This window comes from Moschus berezovskii, chromosome 2, assembly GCF_049115385.1.
Source record: "Moschus berezovskii isolate FMDL1 chromosome 2, NW_MosBer_1.0, whole genome shotgun sequence".
In the NCBI taxonomy this organism is placed as follows: Eukaryota; Metazoa; Chordata; class Mammalia; order Artiodactyla; family Moschidae; genus Moschus; species Moschus berezovskii.
This window is the reverse complement of record NC_142461.1, coordinates 45,509,058-45,527,152: the sequence shown is the minus strand read 5'-3', so window position 1 is coordinate 45,527,152 and position 18,095 is coordinate 45,509,058. Positions and strand designations below refer to the sequence as shown.

The window sequence follows — 18,095 nt, the reverse complement described above, 5'->3', positions numbered from 1 at the left end:
CATCCTTTTGTTTTGTGTGCCCCTCCTGTCAGTGCTTCCTTTAATATCAATTCTAAACAGTTTGCCACACAAAGAGCATTGTCTTTGAATCCCTTCACCTTCTCTACTAGGAGATCCCAGCTGTCAGTCTTTTTGCTTTTGTGACAATAATTGAAAACCCTGTTTTAGCAGCTGCTTATTTACTCTTTGCACCATTAAGTCTGAAGGCATGCCTGGTACCAGAGAGTTTAAGCAGTGTTTCTCCACACGTTTGTTTCATGGACTCCTTGCACCATAATCATCCAGGAAACTAGTTCAGACTACAGAGTCCCAGGTCCCACCCTAGCCCTAAGGAGTGAAAAAATATGGAGGTAGATAGGACCTGGATTATTCATCTTTAACAGATCTCAGAGGACTTTTATGCTTCACTTGAACATGCTGGCTTAGACCTTTTCATGAGAGTTCTTCAGAAATGGAGTCATTCTAATAGGTGAAAGTTAAATGGTCCATGTGGAACCTTTTGGAGTATTTGACTCATGGCTGATGGACTTAAAAATTAATTTGAATTTCTGTATAAATGACTTTGAGTGAATATTGGTTGTGTAGGTTGGTGTCCTGTGGCACCTGCCTAGACTGTTATATTTAGAAAAATTCTCAGTATCTGAACTGTATACATAGAACCGTGTTGGTTGTTTCTAAAGAGAGGGAAGAAAGGATGGGGAATATGTATGTATGTGTGTGTATGGATAAATAAAAGGTGAACCATGACATATAAAATGTTTTATGGCATATCCATCTGTTATTAGAAGGTAAATCTCTTCTTTTTTGAATGCACATGGTTTATTATAATTACTGACCTAAAGGATGTGTAGCACACAGAAACCTATTTCTTTTTAAATATCTTAATTGTATTCCGAAAAGAAATTAATAGCAGTAACCCAATAATGGATTTTTTAGAGCTAATTTTAACCTTCTATCAATAAAAGAAGTTACTCAGAGTCTAAAATATTGGTTTCTTTTTGCCCCAGATATGTATGTCATAATTAGAGTAAAACCCTCTGGATGCACTAGCATTAAAGCAAGGGTGATTATTGGTCCTAATCTTAAAATTTTAGCTTATTTAATCATTCTTTAAAGTATATTTTTCTAAGTCTTCATTTTTGTTTAAAGGTAGACTTAAAGATCTGAACCAGCTGTTGGAGTCAGGTGAGGGGTTAATCTCTCATCTGTATGTTTATTTGCCTGAAAGAAAATAGGTAGTTGGATTTGGGCCCAGAAAGGACAAGACCAGATTTGGCTTTTTTTTTTTTGATACATCAAAGACCTTAGCCATTCCTTCTGCACTGAGCAAGTCCTTTTTAATGAAGTCACATAGGCTGTTTCCTGATCCCGGTTAATGAACTCCTTGACCTTAGTTATCTTAGATTCCTAGATATTATGGCCTCTTTGCAGCATAGAGATTTTTTTTAAAGTACGACAGAACCCTTTCCTCTCTTTCTTCCTTTCTTACCCTCTCTCCCATTCTAAGTAAATTGGAACCACCATTAGCTGATAATTTATTCCTGAATTTGAAAATAAAATTGCATAAGGCTTAAAAAAAAATACCAAAGAATTCCTTACATCAGTATGAAAATACCTATAATAATTATCCAGTCTGACCATCTATTTTTCAGAAATCAGCTAGCAAACAGTTATATCTGTTTCGAGAAAAAGTCACTTTTGGTATAACTTATGGAAAAATAAAATATTTAAATTAGTTCTGAGGGTTTCTGTGTGTGTAAATGTTTTGTTTTTTTGACATATTTGTTTCTTAAATTGAAGAAAGCTTTGTAGTAGTATTAGAACTTGCAGCTTCTATTAATAGTGGCATAAGTATTACAGTTGTCATGCACCCCAGGGGTGGGTAATGAATTTCTTGGAGAATCTTATCCTAAAAGTTAAATGGAGTAAAACTTGATTGCTTTTGGTGGGTTGGGGTCACGACTCGAAGAGGGGAGACTGGAAGAGGGATGGGGGCGTGATGCTTTTTTTTTTTCTTTTACTGTTAGTGTTTTGTTTCTTGATCTGTGTGACCGTTAGACAAGTTATGATTTTTTATGTTATTTTGTGTGAGATATGTTGCTAAGTCTGTTTTCATGAAAGCAGAAAAGGAGTTAAACTGATTTTAGGTTTTGTCATTAAAAAAAGTCACAGTTATCAGATCATTAGTTGGAGAAAAACTAAACAGTTTTTTTGACTCTTAAGTATAAATATATGTAATTTTTAAAAGTGTATTTTTGGTGCTGATGGGATGTAGGTGAGAGGGAATTTTAGATTCTCTTTTAGCAGTATAGAGGCTGAGAAACTTATTGATAATAATGATGCTATATAATTAATGTTGTGTTGAGAATTCATTTGAAATGTGATCCCATTTAGGCCAGAGCTAAAACTTGGAGTAGGTACCTACTTAATAACATTAACAAAACAAATGAATTAGCCTTAAAGAAAAGTCAGTAAGAAGTTTGTTTGTATTTCAGAAATACGAGGTTTAATCCTCAAGATCCATTGGCAGCATTGTGTCTTACATGATTTTTAGCAAGATAACATCAAACAATGAAGAATTAAAAAGCTAAGCCTCATTTGAAGGAGGGTGTAAAACTTGATTAGCCCTTTTTTCCCCTAATATAAGAATGAAAGTTATCTTTACTAATTCTTCAAAAAAATAAATACAAGCATTATTTAATTATAGAAACATAATATCAACTTCCTATCTGCTTTAAGGAATTGAAAACCATGTTGTCAGTAAAAATAGAGGGGTGTATGCCCTTCTTACAGTATATCCAAATACACATGTAACCCTAAAAGTACTCAACATATAAAGTTTCCATTATATCCAAGAAAGAACAATACACAAGTAAAACAAATTTAAATGATGTAATTTCTTTTTTCTTAAATTATTCTTGCCAAAGTTATCCATGGGTAGTATTCTATTAATAAAATATGCCTACCCAAAGCACTGCCTGTATGGAACATTTCTGGTTTTTTTGCACCTACTCCCCAGGTTTGTTGTTTATTCATTCTTTAAAACCCAGCTCAGATGTTCCTTCCTCTGGAAGTTATCTTCCCACCGAACTCCCCCTCTTTCTTTGTGCCAGAGGTTATTCACTCGCTTGTTCTACCTCTAAACACTTTACAAACGATTTTTATCACATCTCTCAGACATGCTTGTGGGAGTTTTTAACCTTTTTTTTGCTGTGGACATCTCTGGCAGTTTGGTAAAACCTTTGATGTGATTCATAGCTTCTCTGAATTATGTTGTAAGAACACATTAAAGATTATAAGGGAGACTGATAATACTGAAATACAGTCTGTCCCTTATGCCTCTCTCGTCCCAAGAACTACATATTTAGTATGTCTCCATGTATGTCATTTTATCTTTAGGTCTCCAGAATCGAGTGCAGACTTGGCACACTTGGATTTTTATTTATTTTTTATTAGGAGAGATGAGAACCATACTTTTATCATATGATCATACTACCTTTTCCCACCTGAATCTTGATTTATTTAGGTTCTTCCATTTGACTTTCTTTTTAATTTTGTGTCACTTCCATGTTACTTTAACAGTTTAAATTTTATATTTTTACTTTTAGGGAATACCACTAACACTTGTATCCTTTTCCAACCATTTGGATTAATTGTCAAGTGCACGTGAGGTCAGGGAAGGATTTGGCTTCAATAAGTCCTTTAGAACAGAGGACTGTCATTAGTTTTACTTTGATTTTACATTTACATTATGTTATTCAGAAAATTATTATGGCTATTAACTCAGAACTGTTTCAAAGAGATTTTTAAGGACACTTAAAGAAGAAGCCATGCCCAGCAAAGTTTAGTCTCGCAGTGGCAAAGCTCAGCAAAAGATAGACCTTGTGTCATTCATTTCCTTGCCTTTGCTCTTCAAAATAGTACAGACTTTGGAAAAATCATAGTGGAACATATTTTTGTCTTTAAACAGCTGGAATATCTTTTGCTTTAGGAAATTCTTTATTCACATTGGCTGTCTTAGAGCTTCACTGAGATGCCTGAGCATCCTGTGTGGAGCCTAGGCTCGCCAGGGAGCTGAAATCAACAGTAAACTCATGTCCTTCCAGCATTCTGAGATGCATAATTCAAATCATGTGTCCTTGGTTGATGGTATTTGGAGCCTTGGACATAGCTTGAGTTTTGTTTTCCTTTTTTGTGTCTATAAGTTGTTGTTTTTAAAGAAAAAGAAACGTACTTCTGGTGTTTCGTGACTTAAAAGTCTTGGGTTATTTATTCTGTGTCTAGGCCAAAACAACTTCACGAAATCCCAGCCTTTTACTGTCCTGACAAAAACAAGGTGAATTTCATTCCTAAGAGCGGCTCTGCTTTCTGCCTCGTCAGCATCCTGAAGCCACTCCTCCCCACACCAGATCTTACCCTCAAGGGCTCTGGCCACAGCCTGACCGTCACCACGGGCATGACCACCACTCTGCTGCAGCCCATTGCTGTGGCCTCCCTGTCTACAAACACAGAGCAAGACCGAGTCTCTCGAGGAACGAGTACAGTCCTGCCCCCGGCCTCTCTCCTCCCCACACCAGAACCCATTGAGGAAGCAGAAGGATAGGTCCCAGTGCTGTGAGGCTGTAGTTCTGGGCAACTGAGAACCTCCTCGACCCCTTGGCAGCGATGGCATCGTGGCTCCTGGTTGGCTGTGCTGTGCCCCAGCTCTTCCACACTGATGTGGCGTGGCGTGGCTGCTGGAAGGGAGCGGCCCCTCTGGAGGCCGGCCCTCTGCGCCGAGCCTGCTTTTGCTTAAAGCACCGGATGAACCAAGAAAAAGGTATCATTCTTTCCTTTTGGAGGGCTGATATCACGTTTTTTGTTCTCAAATTACTTCTTTGAAAAAAACAAAAACAAAAAACTGATCCCTGCAAACATGATTCCTGAAGGGAGATGTGAATGATGCTGCAAGAACCATCTTTTCTATGAAAATGACTATTTTATACCAATGTTACATTTTCTGGAAACGTAGCAAACAGGATGTTCTTTGGTGGCCTCTGTTTCTTGTTTCCCTTTCTAGATGTGTGCTTTTCTCAGCTGTTTTCAGCTTTGGGACCAAAGGGATTGTTGACATTTTCCTAGCAATCTTAATCTCATGACTGTGTTCTTCTCCCAAACAAGAATTGATAGGTTAATACCTTGAACAAGAACATATATAAAAAAGATAAAAAGCAATATGAGTACATTATGTGACTTATGTTTTCTGATGTCAGAAGTTTGTGCTTTGGGTGAAATATCTGTAAAACTGCTGTTTTCTTCACTACTCCTGTACACATTTCACCACATTGTCAGAAAAATTATAATCTGGAGACAAGTGCTTTAATATGTTCTCACCCATCATTGGAACTTGGTTTAAAAGTCAGCGAGCCAAAAGGAAACTTAACTGCCCAGTGTCGACTGCTAGCTAGGAGTAATGAGCCCCTTGGATTTTCTGCGCAGTATTTATCACAGGAACGCCCTTCTGTCCCACAGGTGTCATTCTACCTTTAGCCGTCACTGTATCATAGCCCCAAGAGATCCTGAAAGTGGCTGTGCATGGATTTCCTCCTCTGCTTTTGTGATGTTGTCGTCTTGTGGATTTGGTCTGGGTTAGTAGTTTGCCAGGAGTGTGATCCATTGAATAGCAACCCTTAGTCACAGAATCTTGAGACTGACGTTTCCTTTGTGGTGGTTGGCACTGAGATATGTTGCCTGTAGATTTTGCTAGTTTTTGCTCCAACATTCCACACAGAGGGGGAAAAAAACAGGCCAGAAGGGCTTTGGAGCATAAACAGCAGGAACCTTTGAAGAATTTGGGATTTAGGCCGATCTTAACACAAGCACTGCCAGTATCACATGACAGCAGATTTCATGTCAGGATATGTGGTATTAAGGAGCAGTGCTTTTTAAAAAGTTACACAGCATTGTTGATAGAAAGCATCCTTCGAAGATCTTCATAAACTACCTTATGATGCAATAATTTAATGTTCCTATACATATTATAGGAAGAGAACGTTTAAATACTGTAAAAGGGATTCAGTTTAGAAGGTTAATATGTCAGTTTGTCCAGATATATCCCATCAAAGAAAACCTAGTGGTAGCAATAAATCTTCTGAAAGGACTTCTTATATTTTAAGTACCTTTAAAACATCTAAATAATTAAAAATATGCCCTGTTAAAAATGGAGATGGATTTAGGCAAATTAGGTAAACTCAACATTTGAATAGTCTCAGGTTTCAGTTGGTAGGCCTGATGAATTTTGGTACCTTTTCCGTCCAAAACTGATTTACCTGGAATTAGTACACTGTGGCTTCTAAATTGGAAAAGCTCAGTTATTCAAGGTCTAAGTGTTCTCTGGTGGGTTGGTTTTTGAGAACCTTGATCATTTGACTTTACCATTTCACCACTGAGTACTGCTCTGTCAGAAGTACAGAAGAAGGGTAAAACAAATCAGGTGAGCTGGTGTTGAAGGTTGGAAGTTAAAAATAAGGTTTCAAAAAAATCCCCAATCAGTTTTTGGATTACCTGAATTCTGTTAAATCTCTGTTCTTTTCCTTGCCTCAGACTGACTTCTTTTGCCATCTGGACGTGGTCACAAGGGTGTTGTACTGAAATGCCACTTTGTAAACAGTTTTTCTTTTTACTCTGTTGTGCCCGTTTGTCTTAATACATCTCTCTGTATTCATAGATCCTTAAAGTAATTTAAAATCAGAATGGGAGACAGTTTTAAGATACTATCATTTTCATAGTCTTATAGGTGGAACCTTTAATGTCTGGCTGTTAGGAGAATGTGAATTTGCAGGTAAATGAATTATATGGCAACCAGACAAAGCCCTTGTGTTTGGGAGAAATAGAGCCTGAGGTTTGAAGGAAGGAAAAGAGGTACAAGGTATAAAAAAACTCTTAACTGCCAGTGCCAAAGGGCTAAACTTTAAGTTTATGAGCTTTATGCCGTCTTGAAAAAAATATTGATTGTAGTCCATTTAGCTTTTATTTAACCTTGGTGCACAGGTGGTTGACTTTTTTTTTAAATGGGTCTACTCTTAATAGAATACATAATACTGTTTTCTAAAATTACATTCCATAATTGTCTTGTTATTCTGTAGAAAACTGTACAGAAGGTAAGTAAATCAGAATAGCTTCAATGGAAATACAATTTAAATTTTTTTAAAATTTTGAATAAATTTACTTCCATTGCTATAAAAGAAAGAAACAGGTGGCTTGCATATTTCAGCAAAAAGAAGCTATTCTCTGGTTATTAACTTTGTCAGTGTTGTTATTTTTACTCTTAAACAGTTTCTTCCTTGCTGTGATAAAAATACACATTTACTGTTTCTGATCATGACCAAGTCTGTATTACTTGTCAAATTTAGATCTTAAGTTGTCATGGCTTTTGTGAGCAGTTATGTTTTTAAAATACCTGTTTTGCTTCTTTGATTAATATGGTGAGCATGGATGCCAAAATTATTTTTTAACTAGATTCATTTTATTTAAACTATTTCTGATATTTGTGACAAGCCAAATCAGCCTTTTAGAAGGTGCTATTGCTAACTGTGGAGTAACTGGCAACAAGGAAGGCCCCACCCCCCTTTTTTTTCCTAATGGGGAAAGGTATTTAAAAAAATAGCAGAATTTATAGCCTCCTCTGTGTCCATGATTAGGACTGGATTGTCAGAATCTTCTTTTGTTAAAAGGAAGTAAAAGAAAAATCGCCACTACTGAATTTATTAAATACTACTCCGAAGATTCATTCCTTAATGCTTAGAATTTTGATGTTTTAAGACTAGACCCGTGGAAGTGCTGAATTTGCATTAAAAAAGCTAAAATACTTAATTTCGCACTTTAAGGTTTAAGTTTTACTCTGCCTAAATTAGGGATAAGCAGATCAGCCCTGAACAATATTTTGTTTATACAATCCTGTTGATGAATATAATTTATGTTTTTTAAAAGTCTTTATTTTTCATCTCTGTTAAAGCTGTGTAAATCTTTTCCAAATGCAGTTTTTAAAGTTTCGTTTTTCTAACAAAATTCTCCCAAAAAACTGCATTTCCAATGGTGATAAATATTGTTACTCTGTACTTATGTATTCCCTATATCTGAACACTTGTTGCTGCCTCACAAGAAAATAGAACTTTTATGTTAAAAATAAAGTCTGTTCTTCTTGAGAGTTTTTTCTGTGTACTTTTATGAATATTGCCTCAAATGCAAATTTCTTTTTGGATATTTCTAGCTTGAAAAAACTTTAGTATATTCTTTTTCACAGGTATAAAAATGAATTTTTGTTAAGTAGCAGGATATATAATATTCTCAGTTGTTCTTATTTCCTTGCTACCTCCTCCTTAACTTCCTCTAGAAATGAGAGCACCTGGTATTTGTGGTAAGTGCTAAGCAGACATTAAAATATAAGCAAGCATACTGAACGATGTACCTGTTTAAATTCAGTACTTTACAGGTTGTTAAGAGATTTAGCTGGGGGCAGTCACTTAATTTCATTGTAAATTACACATAAAGGAGTTTTTTTCCTTTTGGTAATTCATTCTTGCTAAGCCAGCTATATTCTTCCTTTGTGACAACGGTTTATAGATGCAAGGCAGTTTTTTAGGCTGAGGGGTTTAATCTGTATGAAGATTGCATGCAGTATAATCTCTTAGAAAGCAGGGTCACCTTTTAAGTGAAATAAGGGTCACCATGGCTGCCTGTCATAAAAAGTGGTCACCAAATTACTTTGTAAGAAATTCTAAAAATTATTTCTGGGGGGAAAAAGTTAACCATAATTTGGATATATATATATGTGTGTGTATGTATATATATACATACACACACATATAAACACATTATAATGTAACATAGCATCAAATATGAAGAGAATCTCTCAAACTTGTGTAACATTTTCTCCCATTTTTCTTTTTTTCTGTCTTTTCCCTCCACCTTTAAAGAGGTTGAGAGGAGAAAATTTAGATCTTTTTAACTTGGATGTGCCTTAGTTTGATTTTTTTGCTTTGATTCATTAATATTAAATATACCCCTTTCCCCCAAAAGTTTTTAGGTCTATAATGATTCTTTCCCTTTAATTTTTTTTAAGTGGCTGGTTGTGAAATACTTAGCATCCCCTTCCTAGGAGTTCCCTGCTGATGTATATCATTTTTTCCCTTGCTAAGATTGTTTGCTTTTTAAATATCTTTATTTTAGACCTCTATTAGAATGGGCTTCCCTGATGGCTCAGACAGTAAAGAATCTGCCTGCAATGCAGGAAACCCAGATTTGATCCCTGGGTCAGAAAATTCCCTTGGAGGAGGAAATAGCAACCCACTGCAGTACTCTTGCCTGGAGAATTCCATGGACAGAGGAGCCATGGTGGGCCACAGTCCATGGGGTTGCAAAGAGTCAGACATGCCTGAGCAACTAACACTTTCACTTCTATTAGAACATGGTAGGTAACTTCACAGGTGTTGCAGTGGTAAAAGAATCCACCCGCCAATGTAGGAGACTCGAGACGTGGGTTTGTTCCCTGGTTCAGGAAGATCCCTGGAGTAGGAAATGGCAAACCACTCCAGTATTTTTGCCTGGAAAATCCCATGAATAGAAGAGCATGCCAGGCTCCAGTCTATGGGGTTGTAAAGAGTCAGACACAACTGACTGATGATATAATATAAATAACCTTTGTATCTCTTTAGTTCAGTGTTGTAAAACTGTTTGGGTCTTGAATTATATAGGTCTAGCTAACATTTTTTTAAATGAAGTATAACAAAAAATAGTATTTGTATGTAAAGCTTTTGCTAGCCTTGAAAGTGAAAGTCGCTCAGTCATGTCAGACTCTTTGCGACCCCTTGAATATATAGTCCATGGAATTCTCCAGGCCAGAATACTGGAGTGGGTAGTCATTCCTTTCTCCAGGGGATTGGGAAGGGATTTGACCAAGGGATCAAACCCAGGTCTCCCGCATTGCGAGCGGATTCTTAACCGGTTGAGCCACCAGGGAATCCCTTAGTAGCCACAGGGATACATACGTACTAGTTTGTAAAGTAAAATACATTTCTTATTGTGAGTTGTCATAAAAAATAATTTGAAAAATACTGTTGTAGATACAGCTTTTGTATATATGTGTTTTGGGGTTGGTCTGCTATCTTAACACTGAGACTGTAGTCTTTAAGGATACTGTTTCTACTTCTTTTTAGTAACTATCTCCAAATTGCTGGTTTTATTTAAAAATTTCTCTTCAGTGGTTTGCATCTTCCTCACACTGAGAGTTTAACTCTGTATACTCTTTGTTTGATTTTACACAGGAGTATGGATGGATCATGCTAAATCATTATGTTTTGGAGAAGACTATCATGGAGCTCAGGGCCTCCCTGGTAGCTCAGTTGGTAAAGAATCCACCTACATCACAGGAGACCCCAGTTCAATTCCTGGGTCAGGAAGATCCACTGGAGAAGGGATAGGCTACCCACTCCAGTATTCTTGGACTTCCCTTCTGGTTCAGCTGGTAAAGAATCCACCTGCAGTGTGGGAGACCTGGGTTCGAACCCTGGGTTGGGAAGATCCCTTGGAGAAGGAAAAGGCTACCCACTCTAGTATTCCAGCCTGGAGAATTCCGTGGACGTGTAGGCCATGGGGTCGCAGAAAGTCGGACACAACTGAGCGACTTTCACTTTCTATCATGGAGCTTTGATGGGCAAGAAACCAGGAGTATGACCATTCATTTCAGTTCCATGCCTTAAGCAGTTTATTTTTGAGATCATTGGGATCATTCAGAGGAGATCCAGGAAAAGCCCAAGATTTAGGGCCACAGTTTGGGAACTAGTTCTGACTCTGCAGCTTAATGATCGTGAGATCTTAAGCAAAGAAGTCACCTCTTTGAACTTCAGTTTTCTTACACGATTTCAGGAAATGCTGATGACCGTGCTAGTCAGTTAAATGGCTAGTGACTATGAAAATAACAAAACTGGAAGCAAACACATGTTATCATCTCCTTTCTCTTTTGTTAGGTAAGTTTATTCATTCCTTAGAAAAGCCACAAGCTGTTGATCAGGGAAAATGATCCCATGAAATTCATTTTACCTTGTAAAGTATAATACAGTCAAGGGTGTTGAGCTGAAATCATAATAAAGGTAGGTAACACTTTCTGATAGCTTTCCACGTGCCAGGCTTGGTGCTTACAGAACCCTAGGAAGCCAGATACTGCTAGTTACTATCTTATAAATCACAAGATCAGAATTAGATTAAGTAACTTATCCATGGTCATATATCTGAGAAATGTCAAAATCTGGCTTTGAACCAAGTCTGACTCCACAACTTAGACTTAACCACAAAGCCTTACTGCTACTTCTCCTGTAACAATGACATTAATAAAATATAAGTGTCTGGTATCATTGCAGATCATGTGCCCTTGGGTCATTGCCTTGTTTGTTCTTTGTGGTATTCATTGGTTCAACTGCTGGCAGTTTGGTTCAGAGGGCAAAGAGAAAGTAAGCTAGTTAAACACCAGTTCCTGACCAAGCAAGTTAGTGACACAAATCCTCAAGCTCTGGTTTTTAATGTTGCTACAGCTGCAGAAATTCAAAAGAAATATTTTCTTTAATTTGAGAAGCATATCTTTTAGGGGCTTTCCCGGTGGCTCAGATGTTAAAGAATCTGCCTACAACACAGGACACCCAGGTTCGATCCCTGGGTTGGGAAGATTTGCTGGAGAAGGGAATGGCTGGCTACCCACTCCAGTATTCTTGCTGGAGAATCCCATGGACAGAGAAGCCTGGCAGGCTATATAGTCCATGAAGTCTCAGAGTCAGAAACGACTGGGTGACTTTCACTATCTTTTTTAGAGAGGCAAAAAGCGGGGCTTTCAATCACATTTTTGGTGAATTTTTTTTTAACCTGACTTTTTGAGGTAAAGACTTAGAAAAGTAATTTTTAGTCTGTTACTTTGCATGCCCATTTCAGACAGACAGTAAAATGAATCACCCAGATGACAATTCAGTTCCTATGTAACATTAACAGGAGTTACCCCTAGATGGTCAGGCTGTGCAGGATTTCTTGGTCTTCTAATTTTCCAGACTTTTTAAATCAGAGAGCATTATTTTGAAATGGGATAAAGAAATTTTTTTTAAAGGCAGAAACACGTCCTTCAAAATCTTACCCGTTAACACCCACCTTTATCTCCAGTTTGTACTTATTTTTTGAATGTTGAATGGTTTTATTTACACCACTGAGTAGAGAACCATGTCTTAAATTTAAATGCCAAGGACAGTTCTTAATGAACTCTTTATGTGTGCATGCTTAGTCACTCAGTCATGTCCGACTCTGTGACGCAATGGACTGGAGCCCACCAGGCTCCTCTGTCCACGGGGATTCTCCAGACAAGAATACTGGAGTGGGATGCCATGCCCTCCTCCAGGGGATCTTCCTGACCCAGGTGTCAAACTCACATTTCCTGTGTCTCTTGCATTTCAGGCGGATCCTTTCCCACTGAGCCATCAGGCGGATCCTTTACCCACTGAGCCATCAGGGAACTCTAGTTTTAAGTTGCCCATAAAACATGGGAGAAGACAGACTATGACCCATCCTAACAATAAGCATTTTTCTTCTCATCCTGCTCTGTAGGTGTTCTTTGGTATATTTAAATTAACCCTTATTGCCGTCTGTTTTAAATGCATTACTTTCAGTACTGCTGAATTGGTTAATATGTTAAAGTTTGTAGTTTAATGTAAAGTTAAAGTTTCTCAGTTTAATGTCTACATCCCAAGATTCTGGGTCTGTTTCACTGCTCAAGGTAAGGAAATGCAGGGCCCTGCCAGTGCTATGGAAGATAAAAGTAACTGGATCAATTAATCCTGGCTTTCTGTTCTTCCTTTCAGCAAATCAAGTTAAATAATATGGCTTATATTTCACTGGTTATTGTGTCCAGGCTCAAAATTTTGCTGTTTAGTATTCTGTATTTTGTTACTAAGAGTATTTACACAAAGAACACACATTCTGTTACTTCTCATATCTTACAAAGTCCCTCCTGCGTGAAATAAATTAGAATCAGTCTCACAAGGATATTAATTGCCCTCGTTTTATTTTCATTCTGTGGTATCTGTATCATTCAAACTATCTTCTTATTACTATGGTCCTGAGGTAAAAACCAAAGTTTTTGAATAGGGAAACGATAACTAGATTTGTATTGAACACTTTAGAAAATAAACTTTATGCCATCTTATAATTTTATTATTAATTAAAGAGGCTCAGAAAAATAGCACATTCAAACTTCCTTTGTTCATACACAGTTAAGACCTTTACATTTCCAGATGGTCTGTAAAGATAGTTATGTGAAATATCCATGGTTGAAATACACCTTTTCATTGTGCAAATACTGAAACCTGTTTTGTTAAAACAGTTTGTTTCTAATCATATCTATGTTTTACAATTAATGAAAGATTTCAAAAAATACAAAGTCACACCAATTTGATCTTAATCTGCCCTTTTAAAGTTGGTTGAAGAAAGATTAGGCAAATTTTAGTTCTTCTGGGGGCTTTTCTAAGTTTAAATGCATTTTTGTCTGGTATTAAAAAGTATAAGATAGCTATCACCCCACTTAATATAAAAAGCATTCATTTATTTTGATAAGAGCTGTTCTCAGCTCACCCTTGGTTAAGGTTAATTTATTTTTTATTGAATGGTGGTTCTAGATTTAACCAAACAGCAACTGATCACCTTTCTGTTCTGTGTTAATCCTGTCCTTCCTTTCACTCCCTACTGAATATGTGCTTGGTTTCCTATTACACCTATTTTAGGTGTAATATAGCCAAATTTCTGTTTCTGGCTCTTAAATTAATGATTGAGCTTCAAATAACTAACCTTCAGAAAAAATAAAGTTTTAAATGTGCACTTCAAAAATGGAGTCATTAGACTTGCTGAAGTTATAACTGGACTTTCTAAGACAGTGTTGCTTTTGGGTTAAATGAGCAACGATACTCTGTTGAAAGCAGAAATGTTAGAGAAACTAAGAACTGAATGATAAAAATTCTGATGTTATTTTTTTATAACCTTTGCTCTTGGAAAACGGGGGCAGTATCCCCTCCTACATCCACTGTCAGGGATTTAGGCCTAGTGAGAGTAGTGGTTTTCCTCTGCACTGAGTGGCTTTATTTACACCATAATAAGGACTGCTCTGCATGGATGTGAGGGAGCTATACAAGTATTTTTGAAAAGAGAAAAATGGCAAAACTCAAGACCATTAATTAACATTTTCTGAGGTACTCCCAAAGTTGAGAGCTCAGAGTGACCATGGATATAGACTTTAGATTGTGATTCATAATCATGACCCCTGGTGATGGAATTTTGGTGGAACAATGTACTACACTCTGGCGAATTTCACTGAATAAAAAGGGAGAGTTACAAAATGCTTCTTAAGGGTTAAACCAAATAAATAGGAATAAGCACGTGAAAATATTTTAAGGAAAGTTTTACAGAATCTCTTAAGTCCATATTTCTGACCCTCAGTTAAGGTCTTTCTAGCCTACTCACTACTCACTACAGTTGTGGTTTTCCAAAGAGCCTGTGGGCAGTTCAGATCGTAGTTAGGCCAGACTGCTATGGATGGGAAGTGGACTGCGATTTACCTGCCCTAGTCCATTCCTAGGAAAATGTTTTTTCTATATACAGTGACTCAGAGATTACAGGCAATTCTCCTGTAAATAACAGTTAAGCTTGCTTGGAACTAGGAGTATAGTGAAATCTACTGTGAACATGTTAGTGAAAATGGTCGCTTATACAATGGACTGGACAACGATGAAACAGGACGCCGGGCGAACTGCCTCAGAACCAAAGGCTGGGCAGGAAGAAAGAACGGGACACAGAGTTACTGTGTCTACAATGGCTGTGCTTATATATTAGCATACACTTCAACTTCCATTAAATAACCTGCCTTCTGATACTTAAGACTCTAAACTTCCAAGGGTAAGTTCGTCCTTAGTAATCAAATAGAACCTCAGCTGATGTCACCAACAGAAAAGTGAAAAAATGAAAGACTGCTTTACTGATGGTACAGAGCTTTCTGTAACTTTGCCAGAAAGTATTCTGGGTTAAATCATGTTAAGAAATACTGGGTAAGTATTGCACATCTGTTGGAGGGTGAGTTAATTAGATTTTTCCCTCATTCAAATAGACATTTCTGGGTAATTGCAGGAATACGACTGCCAGCTGCCCAAGGAGTATCCTCCCCTTGTCTTCTTTCAGGCAGCGTGTAAATACAGTGCATTGTGTGCAGACTTAGGCCTGAAGACAAAATGAAGTACAATGTCTGAAATACTGCTGGACAGTCCTGTGGTTTATAAGATGGGAAGAGAGTTTTCTGTTTCTACAGAGGGTCGACTTAGCAAATAACTCATCCTGCTATTTTCCCAAAAAATTCAATAATGAAATTGGAGGGTGTCCATGATTTTGTATGAAGGAAAAGAACTGAGATACCACATTTTAACCTCCAAGTGGAGAGAACAACTACCAAGTTTCTCTGCAATTTCATCGAAGAAAACTGAGTTCTCAAATCTTATTCTTCCTTTCTAAAGACAAAACCAGTCTTGTTTCTAGTGCTGTGTTCCACAAAAGAAAATTCCCCCTGCCAGTGTTTTATTTAAAAACCAACCCCAAATCACAACGCAGTTTACATGCTGTCCTTTATCTATATATAGAAATCTCACAGCCAGCAAGGCAACTCGTACATAAAAGGCTTTCCAAATAAATAAACCCAATCCCTACCAACAGTTATCCCTGTTATTCTAAGTTTTGGTATCAATTTCAGACTCAATACTTTCTAAAGTTTTCCATATATTACCAACTGCTGCAAATCCAAGATATTAAATAGACACTTAATGTATAAAAATGTGGTTGGTCCTTACCATCTGTCTAAAGTTGGCTGTCAAGTGTTAAATTTTCAAACAGTGTCTTCGTATGTGAGTGACAACATAAACTCCTTTCCACTAAGGCAGTAAGTTGCAAAACTGGCGTCTCAAGGGCATTGAAGTGGCATCGTAACTTCAGTCAAGCATTAAGAAGTTCATCATCTGAGTGTCCAATAGCATCTGGGTTTGAAAGTGGATCCAAGTCTGCAAATAGATTGAACCAGGCTGACATGTCTTGGTTACCACTGTTCGGAGCTAGTAAAAAAGAAAAAAAAAAAAAAATCACATTGAAGAGTCCCAGATTTTAAAAAATCACATCATTGTACCACATTTATGATTTTAAAGTAGACGCTGCTTTTGAGTCAAATTTAAGACAACTGACAAGAATAAACATTGATTATGTCTCCTTGAGGATAATTTTTAAAAGCTAATTGCATGTTGCTCTGAGAAGGACTTGATTAAAAGTGAAAAGGCAGGAAGTAACAGAAGACTCTCAGATAAGGCTCAAGGTTAAAAGTAACCTTTGTTCCTATACTTACAAACTTAGTGCTTGGAATACATATTTATTATCAAAGTAATCTTAAAATACTAGGTGTAGGGGGGAAACAATCCCCTAATCCTGTCACTCAACAGTTGTCATTTTCATTTACAGTTGTTTTGTCTTTTCCATATGTACTTTACAAATTTTTGATAAATATATTATGGAGTGAATTATGTCTCAGATACAACTTCCTGTTAACCAACTCTCTCCTTGTGGAGAATGGAAAAATTGCATATATGGATAATCTACAAGTAATGAGCAGATAGTCAAGAATAATACATTTATGCTGAAGGCTGGGACTAGTGAAAGACTGTTCAGTGGCATAGACAGTGGGTCATCTCAGGGGGTCCAGAAAGCAGGGCTGAGACCCAGGGGACAATCTGAAGATTACATATGAGACCAGAGACGCAGTGGACAGAGGATGGAAGGCAATCCAACTCAAGAGGCTGAAGCAGCCCTCTCTTACGATCATGGCTATCACTTTACACAGGTGAGGGGGCTGGAGCCTGGGCTGTGGGGATCCGGACAGACTGAAAGGCAGCCTTGTGTGTCCAGTTCTGTTTCTGGGAACCCCAAGGTAGTGTCAGTGATGCCCACACAAAATTCTGGCTCTGAGTCCTGGGTGTACTACCTACTAATAAGTAATAATGAGCAAGTCATTTAACCGTGGGTCCCCTTGCTTCTTCATTTGTAAAGATCATATAATTTATTATTAAACCAGGATACTTGAGAGGAAGTGGGGCGGGGGGGGGGCTATTAATAATTGAACAGTGTCAAGCAGGACATGTGACTGTTCCATTAACACCTAAACTCCCTCAAGCTGTTGAGAGGTTCTGATGAGCATATGAAAATCGTACAGCATTCTACAAATGTGGGATGGTTTTATATTTATCTGTCATAATGGGAAATGAAGGTCTTATTATGTTATTTTCATGGGGGCTTTCCTTGTGCACTTTTCTTGCCTACAGAGATTCTTAGAGGTCAACAACTAGAGGGTGAATGAGGGAGTCAGGTGGCGCTAGTGGTAAAGAATCCACCTGCCAGTGCAGGAGGCATAAGAGACGTGGGTTCGGTTCCCTAGGTTGGGAAGATCCCCTGGAGGAGGGCACAGCAACCCACTCCAGTATGCTTGCCTGGAGAATCCCTTGGACAGAGGAGCCTGCTGGGCTACGGGTGCCACAGAATCGGACAAGACTGCAGCAACTTAGCATGCACGCATGTATAGAGAAAAGGAGCCCAAATAACTAATTTTCATACAGTAAAAGCAACCATGCAAATACCAACATCAAGAAACAACATGACCACTCCTTAGAAGCTGCCCTTGTGGCACCCTTCCAGTCACCACTGACACCACCCTTACCCAACCTCTCACCCAGCATCACAGATAAAATAAATACCATTTGGGGCTGTTAGCAACAGTGCTGTTAAAACATCCTTTTGCATTTATTTTGGTCAACAAGTGAATGCATTTCTGCTGGATATGTACTTAGGAGTGGAAAGGTACATGCATCTTGTGGTACGTGTATTTCAGTTTTAGCAGAAACTGCCAGTTTTCCAAATGGTAATAATAATTTACACTCCCACAAGTAGTGTCTGAATTCTTCCATATCCTTGTTAGCATGAGTGGTTTTCATTTTTTATTTAAGCTGTTCCAATAGGTG

At 37.7% G+C, this 18,095-nt stretch overlaps 2 protein-coding genes across 3 annotated transcripts in view; one reads left to right on the top strand and one right to left on the bottom strand.

Annotated features, from left to right (window-relative positions):
• Positions 1-10,033, top strand: part of FAM117B (family with sequence similarity 117 member B) — a 70,698-nt gene extending 60,665 nt beyond the window's left edge. Inside the window, exon 8 of the mRNA XM_055397764.2 lies at positions 4,285-10,033. Coding sequence (XP_055253739.1) covers positions 4,285-4,603 — 319 coding nt within the window. The 3' untranslated portion in view covers positions 4,604-10,033. The remainder of the gene's footprint in view (positions 1-4,284) is intronic.
• A 5,886-nt stretch (positions 10,034-15,919) lies between these two features.
• Positions 15,920-18,095, bottom strand: part of ICA1L (islet cell autoantigen 1 like) — a 34,290-nt gene continuing 32,114 nt past the window's right edge. For both annotated transcript variants that reach the window (XM_055397765.2, XM_088828281.1), the window contains one exon: positions 15,920-16,148. In XM_055397765.2, the coding sequence (XP_055253740.1) occupies positions 16,033-16,148 (116 nt within the window). In that variant the 3' untranslated portion in view covers positions 15,920-16,032. The remainder of the gene's footprint in view (positions 16,149-18,095) is intronic.